The sequence below is a fragment of the Phoca vitulina genome, unplaced genomic scaffold, assembly GCF_004348235.1.
Source record: "Phoca vitulina isolate PV1807 unplaced genomic scaffold, GSC_HSeal_1.0 scaffold16, whole genome shotgun sequence".
Taxonomy (NCBI): domain Eukaryota; kingdom Metazoa; phylum Chordata; class Mammalia; order Carnivora; family Phocidae; genus Phoca; species Phoca vitulina.
This window is the reverse complement of record NW_022589719.1, coordinates 35,058,076-35,083,162: the sequence shown is the minus strand read 5'-3', so window position 1 is coordinate 35,083,162 and position 25,087 is coordinate 35,058,076. Positions and strand designations below refer to the sequence as shown.

At 59.5% G+C, this 25,087-nt stretch overlaps 1 protein-coding gene across 2 annotated transcripts in view; it reads right to left on the bottom strand.

Annotated features, from left to right (window-relative positions):
* Window positions 1-435: 435 nt before the first annotated feature.
* Window positions 436-25,087, bottom strand: part of ANO1 (anoctamin 1) — a 78,809-nt gene continuing 54,157 nt past the window's right edge. Inside the window, exons 16-27 of one of the 2 annotated variants that reach the window (XM_032414224.1) lie at window positions 22,853-22,930; window positions 21,917-21,991; window positions 19,781-19,982; window positions 19,562-19,673; window positions 18,700-18,757; window positions 16,801-16,901; window positions 16,057-16,202; window positions 13,494-13,646; window positions 8,657-8,709; window positions 6,633-6,817; window positions 3,047-3,152; window positions 436-1,262 (exon numbers count right to left, since the gene is read on the bottom strand). In XM_032414224.1, the coding sequence (XP_032270115.1) occupies window positions 1,020-1,262; window positions 3,047-3,152; window positions 6,633-6,817; window positions 8,657-8,709; window positions 13,494-13,646; window positions 16,057-16,202; window positions 16,801-16,901; window positions 18,700-18,757; window positions 19,562-19,673; window positions 19,781-19,982; window positions 21,917-21,991; window positions 22,853-22,930 (1,512 nt within the window). In that variant the 3' untranslated portion in view covers window positions 436-1,019. The remainder of the gene's footprint in view (window positions 1,263-3,046; window positions 3,153-6,632; window positions 6,818-8,656; window positions 8,710-13,493; window positions 13,647-16,056; window positions 16,203-16,800; window positions 16,902-18,699; window positions 18,758-19,561; window positions 19,674-19,780; window positions 19,983-21,916; window positions 21,992-22,852; window positions 22,931-25,087) is intronic. The other variant, XM_032414223.1, reaches the window with a different exon arrangement.

Here is a 25,087-nt window from a genome sequence, read left to right as displayed (position 1 = left end):
CCAAAATAGAAGGCTTTATTAATAAAAATCTTTGGTAGTAACAGTGTTTTAAATTCCTCGCGATGATATTTGGTTAACTAATAAAATAAACTCCTTCCACCTTGGAGCGACAGAGAAAAACCCTCAAATCCACCCTAGAATTGATTATTTTAAAAACCCAATAAATATTCTAAAGCTGTGAATGTTCTCCCGATGCCTTAAGATTTCATGGAACCTGAAGCCATCTTCAGAAATGCCTCTGGGGTCCTCTCTCTCTCTGCTCATTTTCTGTCCACCTGGTTTTCTTTCTTCTTCTACTTCTTTTTTTTTTTCTGTCCCACCAAGAAGATGAACAGTTCTGAGGCCAGCTCATGGTGGAGGGGCAAGTGTGCAGCTGACGGTGGGGACCCCGACGGTGCAGGTCACCCGCTGTCCTGAGGGACACCTGCTGCCCCGAGATTCTCCAAGAGTAAATTCCAAGCTCGCAGGCCGTCTGCATGGACAGGGCCAGGGCACCACTCCTTCTGGCCAGAATGTCTCTCGGTTTCTGAACTAACAGAAAACAGAAGATGAAAAGCCGGCTGACTTTTCCGACCTGGTGGCCGGTGAGCCTTCTGGAACCGGTGTCAACCTCGTTTTTCTGTTCTCCCTCTGAGACTGCACGACGTTTATCCAAGGCTTTGCAACACCATCTTGAATCTCTCTAAAGGCTATCAGGCGGATTTGAAAAGACGCTTTCTGGAGGCCTCTGTTCACCTTCCACTGCAAAGGAGACCCGCGGTTCCCAAGAATTGTTTCTGCAAAGCGCCCGCATTTGCGCGTGTTCTCGCCCTATCCCCAGCGATCATTTTGATTAACCTTGACTACTAAAGATAAAAAAATTCCCTGCATATGGTTTTGTGCAAAAACAAGGAGAAAAAAACAGAAAAAAGACAAGAATGTTGTCCTATCAGAAGGTGGTCTTCCAGGTTTGCGATGAACACCGGAGCCACCGGGCCTGGCTGGGGGAGGGTGCCCGTCGGCCGGGAGGCCAGAGGCAGCTACAGGGCGCCCCCGGGGTACTCGGGGCTGTCCAGGCAGGCTTTGGGGCCGTGGTTGTTGCATGGCTCGTCCTTCTTCCGGTCCTTCTCCATCCACGTGTCCAGCAGCTGCTGCTTGCCCTGCTCCTCCCTCATGAACAGCTCCACCATCAACACCTTCTCCTTGTGCACCTGCAGGCTAATGTCCTTGGGGATGTCTGGGATGACCCAGTCCACAAAGTCGCTCATGAACATGACCAGGTTCTGAAAGGAGAGTCAATGTGTGGGGGTGGGGAGGAGGATGGCAGGAGATGCTCCCCACCTCCCCCGCACCCTCCTCCGCCCCCACCTGCCTTCTACCCCCACCATCCCCCCCACCCTCCCCATCACCCACCCCCACCCACCTCCACTGCACCCACCTCCTCTGAACTCATCCTGTCACTCCCAGCCTGTGACCTGAGACACATACTTTGGGCTCCCTTGGCCTCGGTTTCCCCCAAGGTATAAATGAGGCAGGAAACCAGCCAGCAGGCCCTCCAGAAACGGCTGCTGACTTCTATAAAGAATCGGAGCTCAGTAAATAGCAAGTTTCTGAATAATTCTGACTCCCTGGTCTGGGAAACTTAAGAGATGACTGGATTGGTCATGCATCACCAAATCTAACAGGTGTTGGGCTTTAAGGAGAATAGTTAGAATAGAAATAGCATGAAAGCTCGGTGGAACTTAGTCTCTGATGATGCCACAGGCCTTTCTCCAGTTTGCAAGGCCTCCCAGGGCCACCCTGAAAGTCTGCTCCCTCCCTGGAGAAATTTCTAGTGCACGGAAAGCAAATGATTGGCTTTTACAGAAGAACTGAAATCTGTTTTTAAAACTTCTGTCCAGTGATCCCTTGTTAGCACATCTGGCTGTTTGTCACCTTGTGGACAGTGCTGGTACCCCCACCCCGACCCCAGATCGCCTTTCCTGGCTGGTGCTCCCAGACCCCAGCTGTGGCCAGTGGTGGCTGCTGAGGCTCACAGCTGCCTCCTTTCCACGGAAATCCACCCCTCCCCCAACCCCGTCTCCTCTTCTTGGTCTGAACAGACTACAGCCAACGCCCAGCCGACACGGGCAGACCAAAGGCGCTCTCTTGCCTCAAGGTAGGCCCGTGTGTGTGCTGGGGTTCATGCTCTGGGGCTCCCCGCAGGATCAGGCAAGGCTGTCTCCAGCTGAGACTCCCTTTCTGCTGCTACACTCCCTCCCCTCTCCTGGGGAGCTTCCTTTAATAACCCACTTGCACAAATCCTTGTCTCAGGCTCTGCTTCTTGTAAACTCAGCCCCAAACACTTGTTCCCACTGCAGAGGGTGATGGAAAGCTGACAGGTGAGGCAGCAGGGCGTCAGGGGGGGTTGAAGTCCCACCTACAGCCACACTCTCTGTAAAGGGCAGAGCTGGGGCTTAAACCCAGTCCCTGGGATTCCAGATGTGAGGGGTACATGACTGAACAGAACCTTGGCTGGGCCCACATGGCTGAGGATGCTCCCCCAGCTCTGGGGCTGTAGCTGCTGCAGGCACCAGCCTGGTCTCCAGTCTCGGGTCCTGTCCACTGGGAATCACTTTGGCCTCAGGGTTATTAGGCCGTCCCCTCCGCAGAGACCAGGTGAGGCTGCGTGCCCTGGCTCCTGGCTGGGGGCTGGAGTGGGCCAGGAACCCCCTGCCCTCCTCCTGCCTGTACTGGTCCTGTCCTCCTTGGACGTCTCCTGCCACCCAGAGATGGTGAGAACTCGAGCTGGGTCTCCCTTCCTCCCCGTCTCCTTCAATAAAGACCACTCATATCGAACGAACCCTGCCTTCCCCAAAGAGGTCCACATCCCTCCATCGGCGCTGGCCCAGGCCCTCCCTCTGCCTTCCTGGGACCTGTCCCTGCACAGGGCCCGGGGTCGCCAGGCCTCCAGGCCTCCCAAGGCCCCCGACGCGGGCCAGCTGCTGCCTTCTGACCCCGTTCTGGGCTCAGAGCGCTTCCTCAGCGCCCGCTTCTCAAACCTTCCGGAAACGAGGGCCTGTCACACCTGGAAGACAATGACGAAAGCCAGCCGGGCCGCCAGCACGGCCCAGAAGTCCTTGGAGATGTCGTACTTGTGCTCCGACCACGGGGGCTCCCGGTAGTCTTTGTACCTGCAGAGATGGACGGGAATCGATGGGGGGTCTTCAAGCAGAACTGGGGATGCTGGCTGGCGCCCTGCGGCCCTGAGCTGGCAGCAGGAAAACCGGCCTCCTTCCTCTCTTCCGGCAGCAGTTTCTCGGCTTTTCCCTCCTCATCCATACGCGACACCCGTCCGCCCCTTTCCCTGACGTATCAGCGTAGACGCTGCCCACTGACTTCCTCCCGGGCAGACACCCTCCCCCCAGATCCCCCCTCACTGGCCCTCGCTCTACGGAAGGTGATCTTCCTTGCTTGCCTGTCCACTGCCCTGCCAGCAGGCAGTGTCCCCCCAGCCAGAGCACCCCATCCCCGTCCTCTCCTTCCCAGAGGTCCTGAGATGCCTAGTCTGTGGGAGTGGGGTGAGGATGATGACCTGGGGTCCTGTCTCTACCCAGGCCCTCTGACTCTGCCCCAAATTCCGGGGATGCTGTTGGCTTTAATGGGGCTGATCCTGTGCTACGTGTGGGAAAAGCTTCCCCAAAGCTGTCAGAATAAGCTTGAAGTGGGGGCAGTTTCCGGGTTTGGGGTGGTCGGTGCAGCCCTGCTGGCTGCTGAGGTCTGGTGGGGGGGGGACCAGAAGAGGAGGCACCTGGCTCTGGGCGCACAGCCCTGGCCTGGCCCCAGAACCAGTGACCACCTTGCTGTGTGTCCTCGTGCAGTGGCTTGGCCTCTCTGGGCCTCGGTCAGGCATCCCCTCAGTCACATGAGAAGCATTATTGAGCAGCTACTACATTCCATCTCCCATTTCAGGGGTGGACATTCAGGAACACGCAGCAGACAGGGCCCCTCGCCCACAGAGCTTTACCCCTGGAGGGAGCTGGATGGGAGCCTCCGAGGAGCTGTGGGGTGCTAAGCTGCCAGACCCAGACATAGGATTGGCCTCCCTGGGAACGATCCTATCTGGGCACCAGCTGCAGAGTGACACAGGACTTGTACAACCTGCTCTCTGATGGGAACAGGCAGCCCCTGTTCTCCCAGCATCAGAGGCCACGCACACTCGCTCCTCCCTTTCCTCTCTGTGCTCACGGTCAGCTGCACTGGGGTTACCTGGCAAACTCCTAGGCATCCCTCAAAGCCCACTTAGACCTGTCCAGAGGCCAGCTCCCACCATCGGTACTGACTCGATCAGAGACGATCTTACGTTTTCCTTGCTTAGCTCTGGTACCCAGCCTGCCCGCGCCCCTGGGGAGGATGATAATGCTCCCTCTGGGGGTGGCTCTGGGGCTCAGATGAGAGAGCGCCTGCCTCAGTGCAGACATAAGTGGTGGCCGGCAGCGACCGAAGCTCTGAATGTGCTCTGCGTCTCCCCACACCCACGGCCCCAGGCTGGGCTGGGTGCTGTGCCTCCTGCCATGGATTCCTGCGAGAGGCAGCTTGCGTGGGCGCAGCTGCCGAGGGCCTGGAGCTCCCAAATCTGCGCTGCTGGATCTTGGCCAACAGACGGGGGAGGGCCTGGCTGGAGCCCGAATCCCAGGGAGCGCAGTGGTTGGATCCACGGTCTTCCAACTCCGTGGGGGTAAAAGCTACGAGACACTTATAAATGGGTCTCGGCTCTGTCAGCCCGGCCTCTCCCCCACGTGGCCAGGACCCTGGGCTGATGCATGGGACGGAGCTGCTTCCTTAGCCAATGTCTGGGACCCAGGGTCCGGTTCTTGGAAGCCGAGGTTAACCCTGTAAATACCAACGCAGAGGGAATTCCTAATAAGATGACCACACATCTCCTGCCTTCTTTGCTTGTAATTATTCTTCCTCTAAAAAGGACCTTTAGCAAAGTAGGTCAAGCTTGTGCGCTTAGCATGGAGCGTCGAGATGATGCCGGGAAAGCGTTGGTGCTGCGGGAGGTGTGGGGGTCCCGGGCGGAAGCCCAGGGGGTGGGGGGCTGCCTGTCTGCACCAGCCTGGAGCGTGCGTCTGCTGAAGGATGGGGGCAGGTGTCTGGAGCCCCTTCCCCTGCACTTCCGGCTCCCCAGGCCGTCCCCTCTCCGAGGTGACCACGCCGAAGCTGGGAGTGGACCATTCCGGGCCTCCCCTGTGATTTTCGAGCCCATCACGTGCACGTGGGTGGGATTCGGAAAGCTGGACCCGGGCTGGGGTGCAGGCCTTGCGGTGTTAGTGCCCTGTCTAGCTGGCAGACGCGGCTCTAATCGTTCCTGGGCCCCGAGCAGGTGCCGTCCCCGCCCTGACGCGGAAGTGAACACCGTGTGCCTGCGCCGGAGTCGCTCAGGGCCAGTGGGGACACCCGCTGTCTGCGCTGCGGTCAGGAGCCACCCGAGCCGGGGGCGCCTGCTTCCCTTTTCCAACGGCTCCGGGGGGGAGGGCGGAGCGTTTTCCCGTTTCTTGGGCCTGTCTTGTCGCTGCAAGCTACTTCTTGTTGGTCGGTACCATGGACCCTAGCAGGTGCCGCCACTCCCCTTTCCTCAGTCAAGGTGACAGACACATACCAGCCAGCCTCAGGGAACTATGTGTCAAGGAGGAGCCAGCAGGCCTCCCCGGGCAGGAGGGACCGAGCTTTACCGCACGGGCTCTGGGACGTGTATGTTGGCCCCTGCGCTCTTTTGTGTCCTGAGTCTCAGCTCGGTTGGGGTAGCTCACACTGGTTCCCACCTCTGTGCTTTTGCCCACGTTGTCCTGCCCCCTGGAGTGACCCCACTGTGTCCACCCTTCACCCGGGCTTCCAACTACGATCCCTCCTTAACACCGATCTCCACCGAGGTCCCTGGATAGCAGGGACGATGCCAGTCCCGGGTCCCCAGACCCTAACCCAGGCTGGCACATGTGGAAGGGGCCCAGGGAATGGCCAGGTCTCAGCTCTGCCTCCCACGCCCAGCCCCGCCTCCATCTTTCCTGGGGTGCTCCTTGCACACCCCAAGCGTCTGGCCAGCAGCTGGGGCCCCACAGGTCTGGCCATCTCAGCTGGCCTGCCCAGCATCTAGTACCCCTTCCCCGAGTCAGAGCACCCCCGTTTTCCTAAGGACCTCTTCATTCTCTGACCATGACCCCACATCCGGGCACACACCCCAGCTCTAGCCTCTACCCCTTGCCAACGGGGTTTCATTTAGGGATGGGCACGTGGTCCATGACAGACCAGTGAGGTTAAACCCTGATTTTTGCTGACTATTGAGGAACACATTCTGTCACTGGGATAGCTGAGCAGACAGGGCGTCTTCACTGCCCGCCAGAACACAGTGCCACCACAGAGGAATGCAAAGCTGGGAGGCAGCGCCAGAGGGGGCCTGAGGGCAAATTGTAGCTCTTGGATCCAGCCATGCCTGAAGCTATCCTGGCCTTCTTAATGAAAGGAACTAATAAGTCACTTCCTACTGCGACCCTGGCTTTTTTTTTTCCTTGAAGCAAGCTCGAGCTATTCTGTGACTTGCCCCTGAAAGAATCCTTGCTTGAAGAGGGGGTTTCCCACCACGTGTGTCTTTCAGAAAGAGACGTCGAGAGCCATACCTGCAGATCTGCACCTCGTAGCCCAGGTCCATGGGGTCGTTGGGGGCGGTGCCGTTCTGGAAGTCGCTGACGTTGAAGGAGGACAGGGTGTGGTTGACGAAGCCGTGCATGGTCCCGCTCTCGCTGTACATGTAGAGGTACACCAGGCGAGGGATGAAGTCGGATGTGAAGGAGATGACGAACGCCTGGGCCGGGGGACAGGGCGGTGAGTGCAGACTGCCAGGTGGGGGCGGGAGGGGGACACGCCCTAAGGGAGCCAGCGCGGCCCTGCCCTGGGGTCTGGTCATGCGACACTCTGCCCACAAGTCGGCAGGCCACCAGAATGTTGGGAGGGCCTGGGCACAGGGAACAAGACACCCCTGAGTAGGAAGGCCTGGGGACAAATGCTGCCTCTCCCTGGCTGTGTGGCCTTGCGCAAGTCACCTAACCTCTCTGTGCTCTGCCTGCTTCACCTTCCTGGCATACTTGAAAGGGAACGTGGGAGTGGAAAGATGATATTCTGACTCGGCTCATCCTGTTCCAGAGCCGTCTCTGGGGACAGCTGGTGTGGTGTTGGTGTGGAGCAGGGACCTGGAGCCTGGCAGCCTGGGGTAAGGTCCAGCCCTGCCGCTTTCTGGCTGTGTGGCGTTGGGTAAGTTGCCTGGCCTCTCTGTGCTTCACCTGTAAGACGGGCAATGACAGTCCCTTCCCTGAAGGCTGTGTGTGCACGAGTGGGTGGATGAGTGTAGAAGGGCCTGGATTATTCTAGAGACTCGATAAATGCTAGCTGTTTTTGGTTGTTCCCATGAGAGGTCTAGCTGGTTTCCAGCTGCTGACAGCACCCCTGTGCTCCAGACAGCTGCATCCCGTCCCCAGCACTGACCCCCAGTCAAAACGTGCCCTCCTGTCTTGGGCCCTGCGCCCGCCTGCCCAGGTCAGGATGAGGAGCTGTTGCTGCCCAGGATGCACGCTCTGCCCGCCGCGGCCCTTTAACAGGGGTTTCCGAGCCTGGACTGGGCAGGGAGGCTGCCCCCAGCAGGAGAGGCAGTGTCCTAGGGCCCCGAGAGTCTCTTCTCTGGGGCTGAGCTTCACCTCCTGTGCTGTGGGGGCCCAGTCCCCAGACCCAGCATCGCAGGCGTGCAGGCCCCAGGCTGTGTCTGCTGCTGGGATCAGCCGCCTGCGTGCAAGGGGTCAGCTTCTGGGGGCTCAGGCTCAGCCAGCAGGTGGAGGGCTGAGGGTCACAGGGCGGTGGCACTGCGGACCTCCGAGGCTGTCTGATGTTCCTTCGCATGGCTGGGGTTTAGCCTTGGCTTTGAAGCATGTGCTAGGGACCGCGAGACCGCTAAGCCCAGGGCGATCACGCAGACCTGGATGGGCGGCCGCAGGGAAGGCAGAGGGCTGGTTCTCATGACAGAGGGGCCACTGCCCTCCTAACCTGCAGGCCCAGGGGTAGGAGAGGCCAGGAGGATGGCACCATGTGGCAGGAGAGTGTGGACGAGGTGCCGGGGAGGAGGGCTGCCGGGCAGGAGGCTGGTGGGGGAGCAGAGTCCTCAGCAAGCTACGTGGGTGTAGGAGGGGGCTGGCAGGCTTCTCCCCCTTGTTTCCGTGTTTCTGCATTTCCTGAACTTTTAAAGAATAGGCACGTATTTCATATAAAGGGACAAGGCTAACTTTTAAAAAATAAGAGCAGACTGATGGCTAGGGAGGAATTTGTCTCTTTACCTGTCTTTGCCTCTCCCTCTCTCCCTCTGTATATTCTCAGGATTCTGGGGGAGGGAGTGGACTTAGGGGCCAGGGTGGGTGTGCTGGAGAATTTTGCTCAAGGTTATAGAAAAAGGTCGAGGACAATTTGTCCTTCCCACCCACAGTTCGTCCCAACGCCTCAGTATGACCAAGGGACATGTCTGAACAGGAGAGGCTTTCGCCAGCCTGGGACAACACAAGCTGGAGACAGAGACCCCACCTGGCTTCCCTGGAAGGGGCGCCCAGCCCCGTGGCAGCCCAACGGACACTTCTGTCCAGCAGAGGCCCCCGACGTCACTTACGTTGATGATGACGGCCAGCTTCCCGACGCCTCTGAGAATATTGTACCAGATTCCTGGGGGTGGGGGGTGGTGGGGGGAGAAGCACAGTTTCAGGATGGCTTGCACCGGGCTGTCAGGAACCCCAGCTAACAGGCGAGCAGGTCCCTTCCCTGGTGGTCGAATGTGTGGGAATAAGCAGAGGTTCTGGAGCGCAGGGGGGATCGCGGCTGATGACAGAGCCCGGCTCAGCAGCTGAGTCTGGAGGCAAACTGTAGCTTCTAAAAGGGGTGCTTCAAATCAACTGCTCCCTGAGTGGTTCTGCGCCCTCCCCTATGAACCTGAAACCTTAGACGAAGCCTTTCCTTCCAGAGGGACAAACATTCAATTTGGACGCGGTTCCTGCCCAGAAGGGTCCACGTAAGAGTAAGTGGAGACCAAGCCCATGAGGTTTCCATGCCCTGGACCTGCCACGTCCCTCCGGTGCTAGAAGAATTTAGGGACAGGCCCCTAAACGCAGGGTCAAAGAGCAATGCCAGGGCCCCGGGTGGGGGACGCTGGGGTCACGACTTGAGCATAACAACTTGACATCAATGAGGTGCAGAACACTTCCTGTCTGGGTGCCCCCCATTTCTGCCACCCCGGGGTCCAGCACTGCACCCAACTACCGGTGAGCAGGGGTCTCACCACACAGCAGGAGACAAACTCACGGTCCTCCCCTGGCCTCCCCAGCAGAGTGAGGCCAGCAGGGCCCGGGGAGGGAGTGCCTTATCTGAGGGCCCAGAGCAGGCCGGGCGTGTTAGGGCCCCTGCCTGACCCCTCCTCTGGCCCAGCTGGGCCCTATCAGGCCAGGCACGTGTCACGGACATTGTTGGCCTCAGAGACCTGTCCCGGGTGGTCTCTCCCTGCCCCGGACCCAGCTGAGATGGGGATAACCAGCACTTCCCAGAAAGGGCGGGAGGGGATCTGTATTCGTCATTATGGAAAAGTGTTGGGGTTCCTCTGTCCGGGGCGGAGACCGCCACTCGCCACTCGGCCGGGGGAGCTACATGGGGGCATTTCTGCCCTAGCCGTGAGCGCTGGGGGGCCACCTGGGCCCCCATCTGCAAAGACAGCAAGAGCATAGGCCCACGAGGCCCGAGAGTGGAGGCCGCAGGCTCAGACGCTGACTGGTGTTTACAAATCAGGATGCTGTGTTTTTAAGAATCTGGACTTGCCTTTTCTGAAGGAGCCTGGCTCCCAAACGGGGCTGGCCTGGCTCCATGCCTACGGTGGCGCCCCCTCCAGGCCGGACCATGCACTGTGGCTCTGGTCTCTGCGGGGCCCGCCTGGCCCTGCGGGGTCTGGGTTTGAGACCTCCAAGATAGGGCGCTGGGGCCTGGGTGAGCCCGGCGAAGGTGAAGTGTCCGGGCAGAGGGCTCCTGGGGGAGGCGGCGCCACCTGAGCGCAGCACGAGGGGAGGAAATGGGTCTTCGACCCCCTGCCCCGCTGACAGGCCAATGGGTCGAGGGAGGGGAGCCTGGGAAGTGGGAGAGACCAGGCCGGGCTGTGGGGTGAGCTGGAGAGCTTCCCGGAACCCAGGACAGAGCCTACTGCACAGGCCCTGGGGCGTCTCTATGTCCAGCCCCGAGATCCCCCGTGGGACCCCACGCCAGAATCCTGGGGTCTTGTTCAAAAAATGCCAAACCAGGACGCCAGCCCCGGCCCTCGGGCTCAGCCTCTCTGGGAGCCTTGACCCCGTCTGCGCTATTGGGACGCACGCTGCAGAGCATACCATGCTCCGATGGTCTCCAGGCACAAGAGGAAACCCTTCAGGCTGCCTGTGTGAGAATCTCCAAGGGGGGAGGGAGCTGTCTTCCTCTTCAAGGTGTCCCTGCTGTCCCCGGGGGACACCAGACCCCATTTCCAAGAAGAGATAGGGAGGCCTTTCGTCTTGTCTGCCCATGTGCAGGAGCCAACCGCAGGCAGAGGCTGCTCACGCCGGGGGGAGGGAGGCTCAGGAGAAGTGTGAGCGCAGGAAGCTTGTGAATCAGCTGTCAAAGGTCAGGGCTGAGAAGCCGGGGCCGGGCTCCCCCTGGCAGGGAGCTGAGACTCGCCAGGCCTCCCCTCCCAGCCAGAGCCTCCCCCAGCCACCCCTGGAGCCCCGGGTGCAGGCTGTGGGGGCCCCGGGGCCTGGCGTCCCCTCGGGGCCCACACGGATCGCGGGAGGAATACAAAGGCCTGTTCAGGGAAAGGTTACAGTCAAAGAAGAGCAGATTATGCCTCCAACCAACCAGAGAGGAACGAGGAAGTGAGCAGCCGACCCATAAAAACAGGGAAAGAAGGGGAGCCACGGGCAAAAGGCGGTGGTGGGAAGGACCACGCCCGTGACAGGCACGGAGGGCCGGGAGGTTTGCAGGTTTGAGGACGAGGCTGCAGGGGAAGCGGGCTCTGCTGAGCAAAGGATGCCAAAGCAAACAGACACCCACCGCCGACTCGCCTGGGGCCTCTGGGCGCCTGAGAATCAGGCCTTTGTCAGGGCAAAGTGATGACCGGGAGGCCACACTCTCACTGGGCACAGGGCTCCAGAATCCCCAAGGGCTGTCCAGGCAGCGCCTTGGCCAGCCGCCCCGTCCACCCCTGTCCTTTCAGGCCTCGGGTGTGCAACATAAGCTTCTCTGGGCAGACCCTCTGCTTGTGGAGGCGCTGCAGGAACGGGTGGCCCGGGGGCGGAGGGCTGGGGGCGTGGGGTCTCCAGTTCCAGCTCAGCGTTGGTAACCACCTGGCCTTGGTCTTCCCACCGGGAAAATGGGACCGAGGATTTGCCCAAACCTCCTCTAGAGGTTCCTTGGAGGACCCGATGCCGAAAGGCCCAGGAAGCGATCAAGGCCACACAAAGCCCTCTGGGGTCCACTCTCAGAGCAGGGCATGACAAGCTCACGGGAACCCTGGGGGCAATGTCACCTTCATCTGGGGAGGGGGCTTGTGAATGCGGCCTGGGGCCCAAATTCAGTGCCCTTAGCCTTGGGTGAGAAGGATGCCCTTGTGGCCCACAGAGACCATGGAATCCCCAAGCTGAGCTCGGACCCGGAGAAGCAGCAAACCCAGGGGTGTGGTGTGCGGGGCAAGGGGCTCGCCCCACAGCCAGGGCTGAGGCAGAATCAGGCGCCTGGGAGCCAGCAGGGACTTCAGAGGGCCAGTTAGGTCAGGGGTTTTTAAAACCTCTTAAAATCACAAGCAAAGGGGCGCCTGGGTGGCTCAGTCCTTAAGCGTCTGCCTTCGGCTCAGGTCATGATCCCAGGGTCCTGGGATCGAGCCCCGCATCAGGCTCTCTGCTCCTCGGGAAGCCTGCTTCTCCCTCTCCCACTCCCCCTGCTTGTGTTCCCTCTCTGGCTGTCTTTCTCTCTGTCAAATAAATAAAACCTTTAAAAAAAAAAAAAAAAAAAAAAAAATCACAAGCAAAATCTTCCAGGGAAGTCCAGCCGGGAGGACGTCTGTTTGCAGAGTCTCTGCCGATCGTCTGGGTCATCCAGTCCAGATGGGTGACAGACGGATGGTGACAGACACACCTCTGTATTTGAGCCCCGGCTCTGGCTGGCGCCCCTCCCTACGGAGTGCCAAGGTTCCCCAGCCCATCCCAAAGCCGGGCCCTGGAGTCTCCACGGATGCCACGGCGCAAACGTGGGCCACGGTAAACCGGACAGAATCACCGACACGTGTGACACGTGGCCACGCGTGAGGGTGCGAATGGCACTTCTGGACGGTTCAACCTGGGAGAGTGCGCGTCTAGGAGGAGCCGGAGCCCACGCTGTCCCAGGGGGTGGCGCTGGAGAGCGGCGGGCACGGCCACGCCACCGGTGCCACCAGGGGCCAGGGCGGGCATGGACTGGGGAGCCCCACGAACACAGGCGGGATGGGACGGCCGAGGGGCGTTTCTGATGAGGACGAGCCAGTGCAAAGGGCTGGAGAAGCCGCCACCTCTCAGCAAGATGACGTCTGCCCTGCTGATGTCCTAACACCCTGGCATCCTCATCTCGGGGACAATGACAACACGCCTAACATGTCAATCTTTGTGTCTTCCACTGACCAGCGCAGATGTGCCATTCCGGTGAAAACTGTGTCAAATAGGACTTCAAATCAATGTATTTTTGCATTTTCCATCTCATTTCAAGATTAAATATAAACTTTTTTGCGTTCACCTTGAAAACTGGGTCCTGGTTGAATGAAGCTGACTCGCTTTGAGATGATCTTCCTCGTTGGTGACACCTCTACCAGAGGGCTAGGTGTCGCACTCCCAGTAAGTGCACCATCCCTCCACCCCCTTCCCCTGCATGGGCGATGAGGAAGCCCTCGCTGGCAGGGGGTTAGAACCCTCTCAGCCCTGACCCTCCGGGCAAGCCACACAGAGCTCTTCCTGAGCCGCTGAAAGGGCTCCTTCCTCCCCACTTTCCTGTCTGTGGACGTCGAATGACTACATGATGCACTGCGTGGAAAGGCACCCGCTCAGCCCCTAACACGAGCTTCCCACCCGTCAGCTCTGTCTGTGCTCTGGGGCCACACAGACAGGAGGGCGGGGGTGCTGAGGACCTCAGCGCACGCACCTCGGGGACCTCCTAGTGCGGCTGGCTGTCGAGATATTCAGACACCCAAGGCACTGACATTTTCCGGAATGTTCTCTCAGGAGTGGAGAGTTTGGGGTCAGGGTGCAAAGGAGGCTCTAGGTCTCCTACCCCCACGCCGAGCCCCCGAGTCTCCATCCAGGAGCTCGTGGGGACCCCGCGCCTGACCCCAATCTGCCGGCTCTGGATCGAGCTTCTGGGGAGCGGGACCACCTCCCCCAAACCCAGTGCGTGCCCAGAACCAGCTCCCCAGAGTCACTCACCGATGTCTTTGGCTCTGACAGCCACCGGCCTTCGGAGCTCGGTGACGAACTTTTTGGCATCCAGGCGGATCTCGATGATGTTATTCAGCAGCGCGAACAGCGGGGCCAGGGGGAAGGACGCGACGAACAAGGTGACGAAACCAAACTGGATGACTGCAAGGAGAGTAGGGCGGTCAGCACGCTACTGCGTGCCACGGCGGGTCCCCACGTGCCACAAGCTGAACACACGGGTGGGCGGGGTCTGGCTGGCTCCTGCCTCTGATGCACCCCTGTACCCGCATAAAAGGGACCCTGGGGATGCACCCACCATGACCCCAGGTGACCCCGGGCCAGGAGGGGGCTGTGGGGAATGTTCCAAATTTTGCTCTGGACCCCACTGTTGACTCCTGAATAACGAGCATGCAGTCACTTATCATACATCTAATCTTAGATAATCATCAGTGATGGGGAAAAGGCCCCCATGAGCATGAAGGCCCAGCCTCGGTCACCCCATGCGGGGCTGGCAAGGGTCTCAAGCAGGTGGGGGGCTCCTGGGGGGTTCCTGGGACCTGGGGGGCCTGCCAGTATTGCTGCGTGTCCGTCGGGCCTCAGGGACGGAGCTGGGCGGGGCCCACTGTCCAGTGTCCCCTCTCGGACCATCCTTATCGTCGCCAGGCCGGCCCTGGGGCTTGGACCTCGGATGCTGCGGCCGGCACACAGCCGGGCTCCTGGGAGAGGTCAGGTAAAGGTTGCTGAACAGCATGGGGGAGGCGGGTTCAGGAACCGAACAGTCTGTCCCAGGGCTCTCGCTGCCTGCCAGGTGGTAAACAAGGAAGCCGGCAGAATGTCACCGTGTGCCTGGCGGGCTGAGTGTGGCCATTGTTAGAGCCGCCAGTGGGGGGCTCTGTGGGAGCCTCTGTCTGGGAGCCGGGCCACTGGTTTCTTGCTCGCCCCGTCGGCCTCCGTGGGATGCTTCTGTGGACACGGTCGTGTCTGCGGGCGGCTCTGGCGGGGATGGAGGCTTCGGATAAGCTTGGCTGTGGGCTCCACGTGGGCTCCTGAGGCCGTGGGGTCCCCACTCCCGAGTGGTATGTGGACAGGCCGAGAAGCAGGGAGGGGAGCTGGAGATGGCCCGGGCCCGGGGCCCTCCCAGCTGCGCTTCTCTTCAGTCCTGGGCACTGTGTGCTCTAGGTGCCCAGCAGAGTCGGTCCTCGAGGAGAGTGTCCTGAGCGGCGGGGTATGGCTGGGTCACAGGGTGGGCTGCTCCCTGGGTGGGCAGGGGCCTGTCCCAGGAGTCTCACCACGCCCAACAGGAAAGCGGAATGCGACCTCCAGCCACTGTAGAAATTAAAATCTGGGGGGGCCTCTGTCTGCCAGCCAATCCCAGGCTGCTCTTCTGTGTCTGTCCTCCTACTGGCCTCAGGCAGGCAGGGGTGGCCTTCCTCCTGGACCCCAGGGCTGAAACCAGACAGCCAGGGAGGCAGCAGGCCCACGGGGCTCCATGGGGGTCCACAGGGGTGACGGAGCTGCCTGTCCACCTCTGGTTCACCTTGGATTTCGTTCCAGGAGAAACCAATGTCATCTGAACACAATGCTATTTCCATTTTTCAAAGTCTTAAGATTCTTTTCCTTCGGAGTCAATGGCAAGGTGCTTCTTGAACAATCATCTGGGATGCTGGGTGTGACTTCTATGGACCCACTGGGCCAGCAGGACGGAAGTGCTCATGGTGCCACCCTGCCCCTCGACACTCAGAGGAGGCCTTGGGTTTGCTCAAGTATTTGTTAAAAGTGCAAGGTCCCAGGTCCCACCGTGCATAGATCGGGCGTGGGCCCCAGAGCCAGCATTTAAAATGTGCTGTCCATGGTGGCCGGGGGCCCTACACTTTGGGACCCCTCTGCAGGGGTCTTCTTGGCTTCCTTTGCTCATCTGTTCACTCAGCAAACATGTACTGAGCGCCAACGATATACCTAGATCTGTTCTAGGTGTAGGGGGTATGACAGTGAAGGGAAAAAAAGGTCCTGTTTTCACAGAACTTCCATTCTGCTGGGAGGTAGAGGTAAAGGTATATTGCAGGCTGGTGACGAGAATCGGAGCAGGGGGAGAGGCAGAGGGTCAGAGTGGTGCAGGGGAGGGGCTGCCCCTTTTAAACACTGTGGTCAGGAAGACCCCTCTGGAGGAGGACATCCTGAGCACAGCCCTGGAGAGAGTGAGTCATGCAGGTATTAGGGGGAGAGAATTCCAGGCAGGGCATAGCTAGTGCAAAGGCCCTGTGGCAGGCACGAGCTCTGGGAGTTTGGGTAACAGCAAGGAGGCCAGTGTGGCTGGAATGGTGGGAGGAGGTGAGGAGAGGGAGGGGGTGGGGTTGGGGGGTTCCAGGTGGCCGTGCGAGCTGCACCTGCCCTATCTCCCTCCTCTCTGGTGTACCCCACTGAGAGTTATGGGCCACCTCTGGGCATCCTCCTGTCCAGCGACATAGTTGCTGGTGCCAAGGCTCCATCCCTGGGTATCTCCTGAGCGCCTGTCTGTGCAAGGGGCTGCAGCCAGCCCCAGCCCGAAGATGGGACCCCTCCGGCCACCACTCACTCATCTCCATGTACTCTGGGGTGAGGCCCGCGAAGGGCTCCAGCGTGTAGTCCACCTCATAGCGCTGCTTTCTCTTCACGAACTCATCGTGGTCAGAGGGACTCTGGCGCCTCAGCCTCAGATAGCGGATGAACTTCTTCATTTTCCTGAGGGAAACACGGTGTCACTTCAGTTGGGGGTCCGGGAAGATGGGTGCTAGGGCCCCTCACCTCCAAGTTGTGTTTCTAATTCTCTGAGCCGGACTTCTCTGTCGCTGATCTCCTGTGCTCTCCCCCCAGAGGCAGGGGTCAAGTGTCATCATTTGGTTTTTGACATAAGGAAACAGGTACAGGGAGAGCCAACAGGGTCAGGGGTCAGGTAGGCCCAAGCAGACGCAGTGGTTTGGGGTGGGGTGGGGATCATTCCAGCGGGCTGGCTGCCTTGGAGGGGGGTCAGGACACGATTCTCAAAGGGCACAAGGTCAGGAAGCAGAGCCTCTAGGTGCTCCATCTGCCAACCACCGGGGGCCGGCATGCGTGTCTCAGGGTGCCTGTCAGGACCCCGCATCCTCAGCCTGCCGCAGAGCAGGGGGTCATCTGGGCCCCCATCCTCTCCTCGTGCACCATGGGGTGGCCATACCCTGCCTTCCCCTCGTGTTCCCACCCCCTCCCCGCTGCTGGTGCCCCGTCCTGGCCCAGGTCCCACCTCACTTGTCCCCCAGACCACCACAAGAGCCCTCCGGGGCAGAGGCCAGACGTTACTCACGGGATGCCGATCTCAAACAGGTTGTTCTGGATGAGCTGCTTGCCCAGCATGATGATGCTGAGCTGGATACAGAGCTCCATCAGGCAGCCTCCCGGGGCACACTGTGGGACAGAGAGCAGGTGCATCAGACCCTGACCCTGGCCCATGGTGGACACCTGGAGAGATGACCGCAGCTCCCAGCGAGGGGAGGTCAGCCCTGGTGCTGCAGGTTGAATGTGGCCTCTATAAAGACATGTCTCCATCCTAACCCCCAGAACCACAGAATATGGCCTTAGTTGTAAAAAGGTCTTTGCAGATATGACCGAGTTAAGACGAGGTCATACTGGAGCAGGGTGGACCCTGAGGCAGTGACTGGGGTCCTTATAAGAAGAGGAAACGCACAGACACAGAGAAGAGAAGGTCGTGCAAAGACAGAGGCAGAGATTGGAGGGCCCCGGCCAGAAGCAAGGCCCGCCAAGGATGCCGGCAGCCCTCAGAAGCCAGGAGCAAGGCCCGAGGAACCTCCCCTGAGCCTTTGAAGGGAGTGCAGCCCTGCTGGCTTCTTGATTTTGGCCTTCTGGCCCCCAGAACGGTAAGAGAATATGTTTCTGTTGCTATAGGACGCCTGCTCTGGGGTGTTTTGTTACAGCGTTCCTAGGAAGCTACTGCACCTTGCCTGCAGGCTGTCAGGGCTGGAACGAGGCTCAGAGAGAGGAGCGCTTTGCCAGGGAGTGGGCAGGGGTGGGGCTGGATCTAGGGGCTCCTCCTTCTCCCCCAGGGCCGCTGCCCAGTCCCACGCACTGCTGCCTATCCACGGGCCTATGCGGTTGGGAAGCCACGTGGTGAGGTGGCTGGCCACCCCTCTGAGGCTTAACGTCCCTGTCCTTGGAGGGCTTGCACCCCCTGCCTGAGGCTGGGTGTGGGCAGGCATGGGACGGGCCAGAGGCTTAACTTGCCCAAGTGACTGGAGATCAAGGGACACTGGGTGTCCCTCTGGGGACAGCTGACCCCTCTACGGGACAGAACAAAACTTTTTATACTGTTAGCACAAATTTCATGTTGGAAAGCCTCCGTTTCATTAAAAAAAATGATGTCCTCTGCTTTATTCTATTTTACAAAGGCATTTCCCCATTGTCTCTAATTATTAAAGAATCTGACATAGTATTGTTTACAGAAAGGCCAAGATCACATAACGGGAGAGTACTTCATGGCTTCTTGCAAACATCTGTTCCTGTGGGTCAGGCTCATGTCTTGGGATGTTCAGGGGCTGGCACCCAGGGGCTTGAACCTCTTGGCTGTGCCTTGGGCAGCCAGATCGCCCTGTACCTGAAGCCCACCCCAATCCTCTCTACCCCATTTCACAGGGTCTTTATCAGAAGACCCGCCCCTTGTTTTCCAGTAAGCTGAATTACTCCGGGTGCTGGCAATGCTGACTGGTTCCCCTGAGACCTGACGCCCTGGCGGCCCCGAAGCCCTGGCTTGGTCTGGCGGGGCCGTTGGAGCAAGTCCAGTGGCCGGTGCACTAACCAGACCCACGGTGGCCGCAGAGCTGAGCAGAAGCCAAAGGTCACCAGCACTGATTTAGGGGGAGAGAGGCAGGCATTTCCCTGTTACAGTAAAAGAATGAAGCTGAGTTCTGTCTTGTCCTCATTAATCCATCTTAACGAAAAAGAAAAAAAAAACACTTAAGATCTTATAGAAAATGAAAAAAAATCAAACGGGTCAGTCTACAGTTTTGGTGAGTCTGGAGAGACTTTCTCCTTTCAGGGTAACGCTATATGGACGTGCCAAATAAGATCAGAGCCCCGGCCCAGCAGCAGGTCAGCAGCCGAGGAGGGAGACGCTAGTCCGTAACGTCTGCTTCTCCCAAGTCTGCTGTGTGGACGGACCTGGGAAAGCGGGACGGGAGCATGCGCTCACCTCTTCCATCCGGAAAGAACGGAAAATGTACACGTAGTCGCCCGGGCGTCCGACGAACCTGCAACGAGCGGGGGCAGTGGGAGGGGAGGGGCTGCGCAGGGAGACCCCGAGGTGGGGGCTGCAGTCAGCTCAGCGCGCCCCCAGGCTTCCAGCGCCTGAGACACGACCACTGTGGTGTGCTGTCGGCGTGTGTTCCGGGGGCTTGTCCCCAGACAAGACGGGACCTCAGCAGGAAGCCAAGAGAGAAAGGGGCCGGGGTGGCGGCGGCAGGCGTGGGGACCGAGGCAAAGCTGCCCAGCACAGACCGCGCCACCTGCCACGGCCTCGTCAGGCTGGGGAGGGGTAGAGGCCTCTGAGGGCCTGCCCCGTGGTCATGGATGATCTCGGGGGGCTCTGGGGCCCTGGTGTGGGAGGATGGCCACTAAATCACGATGCTGAGGAAGAAGCCTTCGGAGGGGTTCTGGGATCAGACCTGCTAGCCCCAGGCAGGAACGGTGATGGGGAGTCTTGGTGGGTGGACCACAAGCCCCTCCAAGCCCAGGGCGGCTCAGAGGGTCCGGGCATGGAGTTTACCCCACCACTAGCCTGGAACACCAGGCTGGCCATGGCTGCGCCGTTTTACCTACTCCTGGGGCCCTAATCCCCTTCACCCATCCCACCCTACTGAGGGGGTCCCCGTTGCTCTGGCCCCCCTGTGGAAGCCAGGCCCCTCCACGAGCTCAGTGTTAGTGGGAGCCACTCTGAATGCTCTGCCCTGGGCCCAGGGCCTCCCAGCTGCTGGGAGATGGGGAGGAGAGCCTTCTACTGCCCCCGGAGGAACAAGGTGGGAAACACAGTGAGTTTCAGTAACCGCGGTCCCTACCTGCCTTTGAAGAAAGCCACGTAAAAGATGGGGGTGTAGGAATTCACAAACTTCAGCAGGAAAGCCTTGAAGATCAGCCTCTCCTCGAAGCTCTTCTCCGTCTTTGGAACCTCTAGAAGGAGTGAGATGCACGTGACCATGTACTCAGCTCTCGCGGGAAGAAAGCTCAGAGAAGGTAAGTGAGCAGCCCAAGGCCCCACGCTAGGGAGGCACACTCACCAATCTTGGTGAGCCAGCGGGCTATGCAGCCGTAGACCTCGTCCAGCAGGATGATGACCACCAGGTTGATGATGACCGCGGTGGCTGTGACCGTGACCCGGATGTTGGACCGCACGGACGGGGAGGAGTTCATGGCCAAGGCAGCGGCCGTGGAGATCCTATAGATGATGACTCCCAGGACGATGGCGAAGGTCACTGCAATCTGCAGAGGGAGAAGAGCCGGTCAGGTCCGATCAGAAGCCCCTGAGCCCAGTGAGCCCAGCCCCCCCCCCCCCTGCAGCAATTTGGCTCCAACACGGACGGGGCTCTGGGATTGACCAGGTGAGTACACCGATTCTGACATGCCCAGGATCTCTGCTGTCACCTGCTGCAGGGCACCATGCCTTCTCTCCTGCCCCCTAACTCCAACAGGGCACCGAGTGGCCAAAACCCGAGGGACTGGCCTGGCTTGTGTGAGTCAGGCTGACTCTGGCGGGGAGGGGTTCTCCCCAAAACATGGGTGGCCCTGAGCGGGAGGAGTGCTGTTCTGGAGGCGGGTAGGCGTGGGCAGGGCTGCAGGCCTGGCTGGGACAGACAGTTGGAGCCCCTTCTCCCAATTTCTTCATGAACCACCCACACACCTGGCTCATCGTTCATCTGGCCAAACCCACCGGTGGACCAGAACATTCCATAAAGCTCGGGCTGGTGGCTACCTGGGAGACTGGGGTGGGCTCTGGCTCGGCTGGAGTTTATTCTGTGCAGAGCGGTCTGTCTGCCTGGGTTTCTTCTCCTTTTCCTCAAAGGCCCTAACTCATGGAGACGACCTCGTCCTCACACAGTCCCGCACTGGGGTGTGGACGCGGGCAGATCCCAACCCCAGGACGCACTGAGGACGGAGGCTGGCTGTGCCGGGCTGTCACTCCCGCCCGACTCCAGCACAGGCCAGGCTCCGTGCTCCTTCCAGTCCCCTGTGTGACTTCCTCCCGTTTGGGGTGCAGAGAGCAGGCCCTGCCCTGCTAGGATGGTCCCTCGCGGCTCCCGGGACGCTCCTGCTGCGGTGTGGGCCTGCGCTGCGTCTCAGGTCACGGCTTGGAAAGGCCGTGGCTGCCTCAGCCCCGGGGGAGACTGCAGCCATCAGAAGTCTAGGAAAGCTCCTGTTTTAGACTTGGGGCTGGTCCCTCCGCTTCTGCCCACATCTGTGGGTGCCTGACGGGGGCCACACCCCATTCAGGAAGCTCGGCCAGCCCAGCCACACCCTGACCACACTCCTTGGCCAGCTCCGGGAATGACGGCTTTCCTTGGAAACTCCCTCGCTCCTGCCAAGGGGCCCCTCCCAGGGGACGGCACCACCCCGGCCTCACGCCAGCACGCGGACATACAGACGGGAGGCCAGCCCGCGAGGTGACTCAGTAAGGAGGGTGTCCCCTGCTTCCTGCCAGAGGGCGGGTGCGCCCCCACGACAGGCGAGATCTCCAGTGGGCAATGCCCCCTCTGGATTAAAAGGGCCTCAGGGGTCTGGCTGGTGGGTTCACCCTGGCGTTCCCAGGACAAGGAACATGGGGGGGAGCATTGTAGGTGCTCAACCAGTACTTGCTCAGCGAATGAAGCTCCTGGCAGGGGGCAGTGAGGGGCGCAGAGCTGTGACTGACTCATCCATGAGGGAAAACCAAGACAAGCCCCCGCCTCCGGTGGAGTTCGCAGAGAGCAGTGCGGCCCTCGGGGCAGAGGCCTGACTGGCGCCTGGCCCCACCACCTCCAACCTGGTGGCCCGGGGAGAGGGGCCAGACCTGCGGCCTGTCTCCTCATCAGCAGGAGGGGGTGGCATCGGGATTGTGAGGGCTCAGGGAGACACAGGCTCAGGCCCTGGTTCACGGCGGCCAACCCCAGGCCCTGGGTACCAGGCCACAGGACTGGGGGGCCATGCGGGACTCTAACTTAAAGCTCCCAGGCTGGACAAGGGGCCGGTCATTTTCACAGAGACCTTGGAGTCCCTGCAGACTCCTTGGCCCCTTCCCATTTTAGTGGAACCTCCCCCTACCCCACAGCCTAGGATGAGAGCCAGTGTCACGTTGACATCTGACTCTGGTCTAGGTGGGCAGCACACCGTCTCCCCATGGGCTGCCCTGATCTGTCCCACCTCAGCCTTCCAGAACTTACCATGAAGACAATGGAGACCAAGTTGGTGAAGTAGGCTGGGAACCGGTCTCTCCAGGTCAGCTTCACCTTGTCTGTCTGCAACACGAAACAACGTCGGGTCACCTGGTGGGACCCATCACGGTGGAGAGAAGTCTGTGTGCGCGTGGGAGGGTGTGCGGGTGCACGACTCGGACAACAAACACTCAGAAACACCTTTATGAAAACACGCCCGCAGGTGACGAGTGAAAGCACACATCTAGCATCCAGGGAAGGGTCTGGGGTCTCATCACCCATCACATGACGCCAGGGAACAGTAGCAATACGCGTTTGCAAACGTGACTCCTCTGTGTCCCTGGCATCACAGTGCCAAACGCTTTCCTAAATCCGACCCTCAGCCCCGCGCCTTGGGGGGACGCCTGCGTCCGGCCCAAGCCTCGCCTGAAGGTTGGAAGAGCCGAGATCTTTTTGCCCTCTGCCACCCAGACCATAATAGTTATTTTTTTCCTGCGCGGGGCAAGCTGAAACAAGCAACTAGCGTTACAAGTTAAAACGCCGATTGCTGCGTAGCAATGATCTTTCCAGAACGAATAGGGGCGGATGTTTAAATGGGGAGATGCACGCGTTAGGACAGAGCACGCGGACGAGGGCGGCACCCCGGAGGCCACTCATTCCAGGGGCGGGTGGCATGCGTGTCAGCGGGAAGCCCGAGAAGCACGCGCAGGCAGGCGTGACAAGCACGTCTCACGAGCTCCCCTCCCCCCGCGGGCCCACGGAAGCCATGCAGTGACATCTCGGCACACGTCGCGGCTCCGTGGGTGTGGCGGGAAGGCAAAGAAGCGTGGACGTGGATGTTAAAAAAATAATACGACACTCAGAGTTTGTTGAGGAAAAAACACAACGGACTTTGATCGTCTGCAAACAGTCAAGACTCGCGTTGCCCCCGAAAGAGAAAAGTACCAATTTCACCCCCGCCATGGCGGTCTTAACCCTCTGCCTCCATTTGTTTGTTGACTCCTCTGGAATATGCCGGCGCTTCTGAGGGCGGGTGGAGGGAACAAGAGAGCACCGTGGGGTGACGCGTGCCGAGGCTCGGGAGCCGCGGGGCCCGGGCGTGTCCCTGTGGCCGCGGGCCCGCCCTCGCTGCGCTGGCCGCCAAGGCCGACACGGGTTGCGGGTGTTTGAAACCCATGGGAGATGGCAGACGCCCACGTTCTAAAGGAAGGGGGGCGCAAAGGTCTGGGGACGGAGACGGGGCTTTTGAGGCCGACTCCCCCCGGGAAAGGCCTGGCGGGGCTCTGAACCGCCCCCGTGAGGTGGCCACTGTGATCGTGAGGGTACGTATCACACCGACACGGAGGACGCCACGCCCAGAAGTGCAGGTTCACGTGCCAGTTGAGGCGGGGGTCTCCTCTTTTGCAATTGAATTGGGTGCCGTTGCCAGGGGAAAAATTAAAGCCAAAAACTAAAGCTGGGAGCCAAGTGACACAGAGGAGGAGATGAGGGGTACGGCCCGCCAGACGCCCCCAGAGGACTGCATAAAGGAACCCCGTACCCTTGTTGCTCTGGTAATCACAGCCGAGAGGTGGGGTGGCAGAGTCTGGGGGGTGCGCCTGGCACGGCTGGCCAGATGCGCTATTTGGGCTTGGTTAGGGTCTGGATTTAAATGGACCGACATGTGTCACAGAGCCTTTTTCTCCTCAGGGAAGAATGAAATACTCATCCGTGCTCACGCGAAGAGGAGCTCATAAAGGCACAGGGTGGACTGTCTTAGGGGCCGTATATCCTGACACAGGCTGGGCAGAGGATGCCGCATTGGACACAGGTCTTAGTGGCCCACAGGGGAGGCCTGCAGGACTTCTGAGGCGGTGCTGTCCACGCCTTTCCCTTTGGGAGGACGAATAAGGTCCAGAGGGTCTAACGGGGTGGTCCAAGGCCGCCGGGTGCCTGCTCAGGAGGCGGCGTGCACGGAGATGGGCGGCTGTTCATGCTTTGTTGTTATTTGCAGCCTTGAGTCCCACTCAGACTCTTAAGATGCTGTTTAGGGAGGTGCACCCCCTTCCTGGCTGCAGCAGGACGAAGCTGGATTTTTGCCACGTCCCAGGAGCTGGGGCTGGAGAGGGAGTTTGCGGTTTACCCACTATCCCCCAGATGGGATTTTGGCAATTGCAATCCTTGGCCACTTGGAACCAGCAAACCCTGCCCGTGTGCCACAGTAATAAGAAAGATAAACCCAGGGGTTTGCCTGATCAGCCCCAGAGGCTGAGGTGTGAATGTGAACATGGGTGGGGAGGCTGCTCAGGGAGCGTCTGTTTCCCCCCCTTCAAGGACTGACACAAACCTCTCCAGCCTTCGGTAGAGGCTGCCGGAGGCCAGGGCGCTCCATGCTTGTCCCAGGGCATATAAAACACCTTCATTAAAAACCTCTAGAGGTTTGCCAGAATTTAGGCCGTGAACATAAGACAGCCAATTTGAATGAGAGGTTTGGGGAGAAAGAAAATCACTTATAAAAAGATGGTGATCTTCAGAACATCACAAAACATTTCCCTCTCATTCCCACATCTCTGAGGGAAACAAGGAGTTGGCCGTTTGCTCAGGGACCTGGTGGGGCAGACCAGGTCGGCAAACAATTCAACATCAAACACAAGGGGTGGACATAATAAAATGTCAAGTGTCCTGTGAAAAAGCTGCAAAGCTACCTGGTTCTTGATGGCGAAATGTTGGCTGAGGTTTGAGATATCCTCAGGACAGGTCAAGAAGAGAGACCCATAGCACAGCTGGACAAACTTCAGCCTGTGGGCCACACCTGGCCCCTTACTTGTTTTTATAGATAAAGTTTTATTGGAACACAAGCAGGGCCATTTGTTTACCTGCTGTCTATGGCTGCTCTTGAGCTACTGAAAGAATTGAGTAGTTGTGACAGAGGCCTGTAGACTCAGATATTTATGCTCTGGCCCCTGTCTGGGGGCTGGCCCCTGACCTATACTGTTGATGAGCACACAGTGTTTGCTGAGCCCCTGGCCTATACTGTTAATGTGCACAATGTTTGCTGAGCCCCTGGTCTATACCGTTGTGTGCACACAGTTTCCGAGCCCCTGGTCTATACCGTTGCGTGCACACAGAGTTTGCCGAGCCCCTGGTCTATACTGTTGCGTGCACACAGTGTTTGCCGAGCCCCTGGTCTATACCACTGAT